General features: G+C 34.8%; 1 protein-coding gene across 1 annotated transcript; it reads left to right on the top strand.

Annotated features, from left to right (window-relative positions):
* The first annotated feature begins 1,855 nt into the window (after positions 1-1,855).
* Positions 1,856-3,379, top strand: LOC140450906 (uncharacterized). The gene has a single exon (XM_072544586.1). It carries the CDS (start codon positions 1,856-1,858, stop codon positions 3,377-3,379), a length of 1,524 nt encoding a protein of 507 aa, XP_072400687.1.
* Positions 3,380-11,235: the final 7,856 nt, after the last annotated feature.

Here is an 11,235-nt window from a genome sequence, read left to right as displayed (position 1 = left end):
CGGTAGGGTCCCAAGTTCAGCTATTAGTAAAGGATATCATAACTCCACATATCTTAATAATTCGGTCACATGCCATATCAATAATGTTTCTGACACCCCCCTCTCGTCTGATGAAGCGTTACATGGATTAGTGGAAAAATTCTGGGAGTCCGATCAACTTCCACAGATTCAGGATTCTGTAGATACAGATCATCCCGCAGAAACTCAGTTTTTAAAGACCGTACAAATTCTTCCCTCAGGTCGATACAGTCTCTTTAAATTTAAATCTCCCTATTAGTGATATTAAATTATCAGGCTCTTTACCGGCAGCTAAAGCTCGCTTTCTCCAATTAGAGAGGAAACTACACTCTGATCCACAACTCTTTGATAGTTATCGCAAGATCATTCAAGATTATTTAGCCAATGACCAGATTAAAACAGTACCTTTAAAGCCCCTAACCTCAGAAAATAGGCTAAATTATTATTTACCCCACTTTCCAGTCAGAAAAAATAACTCTAGTACAAATGTACGGCTAGTATTTGATCCAAATAATAAAACTCGTTTAGGTTGTCTTAATGATCAACTGGATAAAGGGTTTTTAATCCAACCTTTTCTTATTGATATTCTTTTAAGATTTCGTACATTCACTCAAGTTTTAATAGCAGACATCCAATCTATGTATATGCAGATATGCGTAGACAGTTCTGAGTTACATCATCATCATCATCATCTTGGTGCTACAGCCCTTAGAGGGCCTCGACTTTCTCAAGCTTTCTACGCCATTCTATTCTGTCGCTCGCTTGCATTTTCCAGTTGCCGACTCCGATCTTCTCGGCATCTTGTGTTACCCCGTCCATCCACCTCAGCTTTGGTCTACCCCGTCTTCTCATTCCCACGGGTTGCGCTGTTAGAATCTTTTTTATCATGTTTGACTCAGGGGCCCGGGCTACATGTCCTGCCCACTGCAGGCGGTTTCGCTTAATTATAGTGGTAATATCTTTACCACCAAACGTATGCTTGTAGATATTCTGCAGTTCAAAGTTGTATCTACGCCTCCATATTCCGTTCTCATAGACCGCTCCGAATATCTTGCGTATCAAAAATGGATAGAGCGGATTCATCTGTTTTCGTTAGCGTCCATGCCTCTGATCCATATGTGAGAACGGGGACTATCAGTGTTCTATACAGTATCCTCTTTATTGGTAAGTAAGTTACCTTCCTTATCATTACAATAGTTGATTCTTGGTTTGAATTCTTTTCTAATAATATTTATTTGATGATAGAACTTTCTTGTTTCTCCGTGACTCATATGGCTTTCGAGCCGTTCTAATATGTCATTTTTTGAGTCTCGTTTCTTTTTTCGGTGTATACGTTTTTCCTGTCTCCTTAAGTTTTTGTATCTATCTATTGTTGTTCTAGTTTTTCGTTGTTGCATGGTCCTAAATGCCCCGTTCTTCTCATCTGTTATTTTTTTGCAATCTTGGTCGAACCAGTCGTTTCTTTCTTGGGTTTAGGATATTCCCAATGTGCTTTCGGTCGCTAATTTCAGAGCCTCCTTGCAGTTGTTCCACATTTCCGTGCTTGACTGGTCGACTGCCCAGGTGTGTTCTAGGGTTTCTTTTATATGTGACTGGAACTGTTTCTCTTTGTTTTCATTTTTTAGCATATGTAAATTATATTTTACTTGTCTAGTGCCCCTTTCTTTCTTGGCATTGGAAATTCTTTGTCGTAACTTGGCCCTTACCATGAAATGGTCTGAGTCAATATTTGCGCCTCTGTAACTTCTTACGTCCATTAGGTTTGTAAAGTGCCTCCTGTCAATTATAACATTCCGAGTTACACCTACTCAATTTTCTCTGGCGTGACTCACCAGAAATGCCATTCAATGCATTTCAGCTCACTAGAGTTCCTTTTGGTTTATGCTCATCTCCATTTCTCGCCACTAGGGTTCTTAAACACACTGCGGATAATAATAGGGATGATTTTTCTTTAGCCTGTGACATTCTCTTGTATTCTACTTATATAGATGATATTTTAGCTGGATGTGACTCTTTAGAAGCATTAGAACTCTTGTTCTCTCAACTTAAAATCTTGTTAGGTAAGCACGGTTTTAATCTCCACAAAGTTTCCTCGAACAACGAAGAGTTTTTGAGAAGACATGGCTTCAAAAGGTTGACGCCCTTAACCCATAACTTAAGTGATTCTTCTTCGAAAATCCTCGGAGTTAAATGGAATCAACAATCAGATACATTTTCATTTTCACCACCAAATTTTGATTTAGGCCAATCAATCACTAAGAGAAAGGTGCTTAGTATTCTGATGTCTACTTTCGATCCAATGAATTTAGCCGGTTATATCACTGCCTCTTCCAAAATTCTCTTGAAACATTTATGGCAGGTTAAACTTAGTTGGGACGAACCTATCTTCAATCCAGAATGGTTAAATGATTGGAAAATTTTACTTGATGGTTTTCAATCTATTCCCCTTTTGAAATTCCCCAGATGTTTAGTATTAGATAAACGAATTATAGATGTTCAACTTCACACCTTCTGTGATAGCTCCCTTAAGATATTTGCAACATGTACTTATCTGCGCGTAATGTACGAGGATTACTCTGTCTCCTCTCGGTTGGTATCTTCCAAATCTCGAATAGCTTCTACTAAACAAAATCTTACGATACCTCGCTTAGAGTTGAATGCTGTGTTGATCGGAGTTATTTTAACTCAATCAGTTTCGAATGTATTGAGGGGGAATTGGCCGATCGCACAAACTCATATTTATAGCGACTCATTAGTAGCTCTTAGTTGGATTTTAAATAAAAGGCTTTCGTTGAATCCTTATGTTCATAATCGTGTGCAGAAGATTATTGCCCTAAGTAAGGATTACTCTTTTCATCACATTCCGTCTCAACTAAACGTAGCAGATATTCCGACTCGTCCCAGGGATATTACACGCAATTCCAAACTCTCAATGTTATGGTTGTCAGGCCCAGAGTTTCTTATTAAGCATCCTCTCGATTTTTCTCAATTTAAGATTATTCTCATTACACAAAACTTACCCGAGATTCGGTCAACACAAGTTACGTTAACCACGGCCTCCTCTGAAATACAAGTGAATGAAACCTTAGAATTCATTTTCTTTAAGTTTTCGACTTTCTCTCACATGCAAAGAGTATTGGCCTATGTTTCTAGATTTATCAAAAATCTGAAGAATAAAAGCTCTAATCTCTCATTGCTCTTATCTTCCCTACAGAATGAAGAAATTGAAGCGGCAACTCTAAGCATTGTACGATACCTTCAATTACGATCATTTCACAGGGAACTATTAGAATTAAAAAGTGGAAAACCCCTCTCGAATAGATCGCTTAGGCAATCAAATGTTTTTTATGATCAGAAGTAATCGACACTACGTGTTGGAGGTAGACTTGCCAACGCTCCCCATCTCTCTTACAATGAGAAACATCCCATGATTCTTCCTAGTAAGAACCGAATTGTATCTTTGATGATGTATCAAATCCACGTCTTCCTACTCCACAGTAACACAACAGTAGCACAACTGCGAGGTATGTCACAGGTTTAAAGCAAAACCAGTTACCCAGTTTATGTCTGATCTTCACTATAACCGTGTTTCAGGTACAAGACCCTTTCAATTTGTCTCAGTGGACTACGCTGGACATTTTACGTTGAAATCATCTCACCTCCGTGGATCTCCTTCCTATAAAGCGTATGTAGCATTTTTCATTTGCACCACCACTAAGTGTTGCCATCTTGAGCTAGTAACCGGCCTCACTAGTCAGGCCTATATTTTGGCACTAAAAAGATTTATAGCACGAAGGTCAGTCCCATCATGTATCTGGTCTGACTCCATCAAATCACTTTTAAGTTCGCTACCCCTCTTAATCCTGCAAGTGTAGGAATACATGAAAGAGGCATTCAGTCAGCTAAGTTTCATCTTCGTCTTGTGATCGGAAACGCAGTGCTCACTTACGAATCCTTCAATACAATACTATGCCAAATTGAGGCAATTCTTAACTCTAGACCACTATTTAGGATCTCAGAATGCCCAGAAGATCTTTCCTTTCTTTGCTCTGCCAATTTTTTGGTAGGCCAATCTCTAATAGCCCCACCGGAGCCTAGTAATATTTTACAGATCCCAGAAAACAGACTGTCCCCCTACCAGAAATTGACTCAAATACAAATATTGTTTTGGAAGAAATGGAGTATCTCATACCTCCAAACCATACAATCTCGATCCAAGTGGTGTACTGTTACTCAAAGTCCCGTATAAGTAGATAATATAGTACTCATAATAGATGCCCACCTACCCCCGCTAAAGTGGGAGCTGGCAAGAGTCTTAGAGCTAATAGCAAGCAAGGATGGCCTGGTTCGGACTCTACGACTTCGGACAAAAAACACAACTTGTCTTAGATCCATCAGGCAAGTAAGTAAACTTCCTAGCCCCACCTAATATAATTGGTTTTCTTCTCTTTTCTAGTTTCATATGTTTAGCCTTTGTTCCCCTGGAGGTGAGTATGTTCGAATAATTTCATTCGAACATGCAAAACTATTTATAAATATTTTTAATTTGGTATTTAACTCCACTTTATACAGATTATACAGATTTAGCCATACAGCTCGCACTGCCTTATAGGGGAAAATTCACTCATCCCAGACCTACGTTATCAAAGGGATTGACCTGTGGGACTCTTTCCGTGTTCGAGCCCTAGGTGACGTCGGGGTTTGTCCAAAAAATTTTCTTACATTATCATCTAGTATTATATAAAGCTTATTAAGGACGTCGTAACGTGATTAAAGTTCAAAATCTTGGAATATACAAAAAATCTAAAATTGCAACGGTTTTTCCCTGGCAACAAATTACGCATTCTAGAACAAAGGATAGTAATAAAAACAATTAAATCTATGTACCTTTTTCTTGATTATTATCTTGTGTTAGTTATCTTACTCTAAGTTAGACTCTTCATTACTGTAAAAAGAAGAAACACCCCCTATGGTTAAAACTGTTTCACGTATATCACCTTTTTTGTAACATTTCACTTGGGCCATATATTTACAAGAACCAATGGATTTGATCTGTTTCCTTTTACACGAGCATTGGAGCCCCCGTACAGTCTGACAATTAGAAAAAAAACAATATAATGATTATTCGACACAAAAAGGTAAAACTGGACCTTTTACACATATTAGGAGTATAGAATATGTATGTATGTTTCTTAAACTTGGATTCCGTGCTTAAAATTGGTACCAGCTCTCCATTTTCTTTACTCCAGCCATTTAGCAACGGATTCGGCAGATAAAGTCTTGGTGTAACACTACGTACCCATATCTTCGTTTGGATGAGTATGTACACGAAGTTTACATATTATACTGTCTGAAGTAGGAGGGAGTTTATATGTTTATACGGACCAATACGAAGATTGTTCGTACTGGTCAAATACAAAACCGATCCTTTTAGGGTTGTAGAGGTTCTTGAACACTATTGATTTTAAAATTCTTAAATAGTCGCCAAATGATTTGCCGTTGGAGGGTTTGCCGACGGCTTGGATCAAACTCATACCATCAAAAATGTGACACGTTTTATTTTATAACAGTAATGGTAGATATTTAGACATAACTGTAAACTGTTCTATTATAGAACCTAAACAGATTTATTTAATGGTATCGATAAAACTCCTGCAGGTACAAATGACATTGGATATGCTGTCAATTCATATTTGAAAATATCCTCATAATATTTATGTCTCTTACAATTGCCTTGGTTGCTAGTATTTTTTGTAAAAACTCTTGCTCAGCTTGAATAATTTTCTTCTTTACAGAGACAGTTTTATAGGTTGTAACGAAGATATTTTGCCTACCACACGGGGCATTAATACAAGGGGTAGAAAATTGGGGGAAGAAACTACTGGGGGTGGAGAAGGGCAAACAAAATAATCGAAACATATGCGAACGGCACTCAGGTTTTGGTAGGAGAGCTGGGGTCGTGGATAAGTAAAAGACAAGGGGGTTGGATTGGGGCAACTACAAAAAAATGAAATAAAGGGGTACTTATATAAATCTCTTGGGACAAACAAAACAGAAAGAAACAGGAAACACCTCTAGTAATTTATATAGAGCGCCACTTTGAGGTGCCTAATTATAACCATCACAACAGCTAGTTGTAACTGGAGATATAATTATTAAACATAAAAAACATATCTTTTTCAAATAAAACTCAAAAAGGGTTAGTTAAAAAGGAATAGACAAAATGTTAAAAAACAAAATTTAACATTTATTGTGTCTTACCACAAACAGTTACAAAACATAGAGAACACAAGAATGCTAAAAAAAAAAAATACAAAATATTACCACAATAAAGTCGCAAAATACAAAAAACCTACATGCGTTCTACTGATTTACAAATTCAGGAGATGCTACAAAAACTTACTAATGATACTGACGTATAAACTGTGGTAAATATAAAAATTTTTACAAATAAAAAAAATTATCCTTTTAAACAATGAAAGTAATTATTACTTTAGCCAAAAAATGTTTGTCTTTACTTTAAAATTTAAAACATTAAATGTTACCTTGATTTTTCACTAGTAATTTTGCACTCAAACTTCTGAAAATCAAACAGGAACTTACTGGAACAACAGGATACCATTTCCATAATCTGGAACGAAGATCTAACGTAGATGGAGTTGGATCAAACAGGAAAATGACAACAAAACTGGTGAGACATTCTATATACTGCTTCAAAATTTCATCAGTGCACTGATGTACACAGTGTACTTAAGGCTTCACTGCTACATACTTCTACACAAAGGGGCCAAAAACAGGAAAACACAAATTCGACGGTGAATTTGCGGATCCATACTTGTGATTCACACAGCGAACCAAGTAAGAATTTGATCTACACTTGCACATACAGCGACCCAAGCATGAATGACGAATTTAAAAATTCGTTCATATAAGTTGAAAATAAACAAACACTTGACAGGAATTAAAACGCAGAAGATTCCATTTCTACGACGTACCAAAATTATAAGGCGACTTCGAATAAAACATTAAAAGAAAATGCTGAGAAAGTATACATCTTTAAAATAATAAACAACTCTAAAATGATTTATATCACTTTTCGATGCTAAGAATGAATTGAAAACATTTGGGTTCCAACACGTACGATAGGAATAAAATTACATAAAAAAATTCTTAGATCTCTCAAACATATATGAGGGGACCTCAATATATCACATATACGAGGGGACTTCAATATAAAATGCTACAAGGTACCTGCACGACGTAGTGTTGGAAGATATTCTTCTTTATATGCTGATAAAAATTGGGAGTTCCAATAGTAACAAGAAATTTTGCTAGGCTCTCTTCTCCAGTTTTTTGCATATTTAGTAAGGATGTTTGAACATTTGGCGATGCAATCTCATTAGCTAAAATTTTCATTAAATTTTCATTAGTTTTTTTCTACTTTCTACGTTTTGACTTGAGTGGTTGCTTAGGTCTCATGATGCGCACGAAATTCATCTATCATCGTGCCAATTATATTGTAGCTTAAAACCTATTTGTTTAGTTTTGTGCAGGTTTTAGTCAATCCCACGATTCCTCCTGTATCTTTTGAGTTTGTATTTATGTGTTCAAAGCTAGATCTACAAATAGTTGGTTAAAGTTTCTGTTCAAACTTTTCACAACAAAATTTTCTCTCATAAAGTCTTCATGAAATTCTGGAGCCTTATCAGCAAGTTTGTACATTTCCAACAAATATATTGTTCCCCAAAAAGAATAGTTCACATGGTCAAATACGAAGAAGTAAGGCTGCATTTTTCGAAAACTAGAACAAAAATGTATTCTCCAGTTTCCGCTTCTTTCAGCAAACTGAAATGGAAATGGACTTTACGGAAAGAAACATGCCTTAATCTGATTTCTGACTCAAGTTCAGTGTCAGACCTGCTGCTGTTCGTTAAATTCATTTCTAGATGAATAAAAAAATATTAAGTATGTATTTAATATTTTTATTATAGCAATAAGTTAATTAACCCATTTATTATCACAGTTTGCTCGTGGTAATTATCTTTCAGTTTCAGTTTATTATTTGCTTTATTATTTATCGTAAATTAATTACTATTTAAATGGGAATACGCCACAATTAAAGGTTAAAATACGTTTATTGACGTTTCAATTTCCAAAATTTATTTTGAGAACGATTTCCGAAATGGAAATTGAAACGTCAATAAACGTATTTTAACCTTTAATTGTGGCTTATTCCGATTTAAATAGTAATTAATTAAAAATGCCACAAGAAAATAGCTTCAGAACATTATTTATCGTTTCTTAAATATCTCAGTTTACTTTATATATTGTGTTTGAAATTTTGGTGTTGTTCTCTATAAAAACTTATTTTTAATTATCGAAAAAACGTTATTTATTGTAGTTGTACATCGTACCTATTGTCTTCGTATCTTTTTATATGGTAGATTAAAACTTTAAAATTTCATTGTGTGTTAACGTAATAATAATGTTGATGAAATTTTAGAATGCCAGGCACAAGTTGTAGTGTGTAGGAAAGATATTAAAAAAGGGAAAAAATAATTATGTAATTCGGTAATTCATTCAATAGTTAATCCAGTATTGATGGAAATTCAGTATACGCGGCAAATTTTCAGTGTAAAATGGAGTTTGAACTCCTAGATTTACGTAAATCCTGCATTAACATTGGATAAACGTTAACATCCGGTTCTGATTAATTAAAGTGCCAAACTGCCTACATATCAATAGTTTTCCATAATTAGGTATTATAATCCACTAGACATCTTTATTTCATAACTATCTTTACTATTTTCCACATATCAAAGACATAAAATCGACGATTAACAATGTTACGATTCAAATTACTGTACTCTCGTGACGTAATTTCGGGCTTAATGTTCATTGGATAGTCGGAAGAGGCAACCGTAGTAAGTCTACGAACCGTGCCTCCATCCAACTAGTTGAGAGAAATGTCAATGTCATTCATGACATTTCTGTACTAAAATTGAGGGTTAGGTTAGGTTTGTCTGTTTTTTACGTTTTTTGGAAATTGGCGGCATTTCGGCATTTGTATAAATAAGTTGTATTACCGAACACCTTTGTATTTCCCATTTCCTGTAAGCATGCTGTGAAGCAGACGCTAGTATCAAAGAATATATAAGCGTCTATATTCTTTGCTAGTATATACCAAACCAGGTTGTGTCTATTGAATCAGTATGTAATATGCTGATATTCACGAAAAGATGAAATGTGGTAAGTAATGGAGATGGGTTTTATGGAGTAATTTTTATTTTCATAAATATTGATTTCTAATTTTTAGATGCGGAGTACTTCCAATCATTTATAGCCGGAGGATCTGTAGAAACTGCGGACACTGGGGCATTGGAAACTTCCGAAACAAGTAAGAACCTTTTACTTCCATTCAGCTTATGTATCGTTTTCCCCTAAAGTATATCTGATACGTTTGTTTAACTAATAATTGAATCTTATTTTTAGATTCTGAGTACTTACAACCTTTGGTAAACTCCATTCGCTTAGCTCGGGCATATTTTGACAGATTCATTGTCGGAAACCTACAACACAACAATTCCTACTTCTCAGTATTAATAGCTCAAGTATACTCCTATTGCAGACTTCTTTCTTTGAAAAAAGAAGAATTATTCTAAATAGTGGAAGTGCATACTAACCCCATAACATTTTGGGTAGTATATATTTAAAAGATATATTTTAGTTGTTATAATTTAACATAACTATTTATTACATATGGTGCAAATAAATAATATTGATTGTCGGTAATTTGTAAAGTTCTATTTTATATAATATTTAATTTGTTTACTAATAATATTGGCTATAAATACGTGTGCTTGGTTGTATAGTAATTTCCAGCCACTTCGAGTCTGTCAAAACGTAACTAACTTCGCAAAAAAATAATTACTAAATTCACTAGACAGTTCGGACTGGAGATAGCGAACCGAGTTTAGCGGGAGGATCTATGGGAACTGTACCAATGGAAAATTCTGAAACAAGTAAGAACCTTTTAATTCCATTCAGCATGCTTATTGTTTATACTTCTAAAGTATATCTTTGATGAGTTTGTTTTACTTGAGATAACAGGTTGGGCTTTATAATAAATATTTGCTTTCTTTGGTGCAGGGTGTTTCAAGACTGAATTTGTTGCAAGTGACTATCCCTGTATAGTTTAAACTGATATCATCTCCATGTATCATAGCTTTTAATGAATATTTTTTGTCTCAATCTCTTTTATAATAATGTTATCTGATGTGACTAGGGATCCTAAATATGTGAAGTTTTTCACAAGACATTTTTTCAATACAAATTCCTTCACATTTTACTGGCATGCAAATATTTTGTTATGGCTCGATTAATTTTCAGAACACTGGTTCTATTTGATGAAATGGAATGTCTCTCATCATCATATTTCTTCTTTGACTTGCTATTATACCGTTATAATAGTATTTGAAATTTATTGGTTCTTTATTTTATATCTGAATTTTCCTTTCCACTTACACTGTTGTATTAAGTTGGTTTTTTCTCTTGAGAATTTGTCATGGAAATTATATCTTGCATCTTGTTGACTTTTGCATGTAGAAGCCACATTCACACTTAATAACACTTATCTTCCAATTTATTAATATATATTATAATACTGCCTTTATTTGCCTATCAGCTATGGTCATTTATTTCTGATGAATTTTATTAAAAATTCATTACATATTGGTATACTTAATTTTTCTAAAGCCAATTTCCATTTGTCTCTTTGTTGCTGCCAATGCCGAATATTATTGGTCTCTTTGATAACAATATGCTGACCATTGTTAGTCTATCTCTTTGATATAGCAATAGGAAGCTAGCAATGTAAATTGATATGTTGAAAAATTGTGTCTTAATAAAGTTTAATAAGGGTGATGGTGATGGTGGTATTCTAGTGGTGGCTATTTATTTTAGGTAAGGAATTTGTGTGGAATAAAGAGGCAAGGCAACTCCTAATAAGTGAGTACATGGCAAGGAAGGAGAATTTTAGGGACCCCAAAATAAAAAAGAAAAATTTGTGGGGTCAAATCAAACATTCATTTTCTCAATATGGCCACGAAGTAAGTGAAGATATGATCGGTTAAAAGCAGAGGAAAAAAAACATACAAACATTAAGGATAATGCAAAATCCACTGGGCAAAGTAGAATCTCCTGGGAATATTTCAATGA

The sequence above is a fragment of the Diabrotica undecimpunctata genome, chromosome 9 (genome assembly GCF_040954645.1).
Source record: "Diabrotica undecimpunctata isolate CICGRU chromosome 9, icDiaUnde3, whole genome shotgun sequence".
Taxonomy (NCBI): Eukaryota; Metazoa; Arthropoda; class Insecta; order Coleoptera; family Chrysomelidae; genus Diabrotica; species Diabrotica undecimpunctata.
Note: the sequence above shows the minus strand (reverse complement) of the source record. Positions and strands in the feature narration are given on the sequence as shown.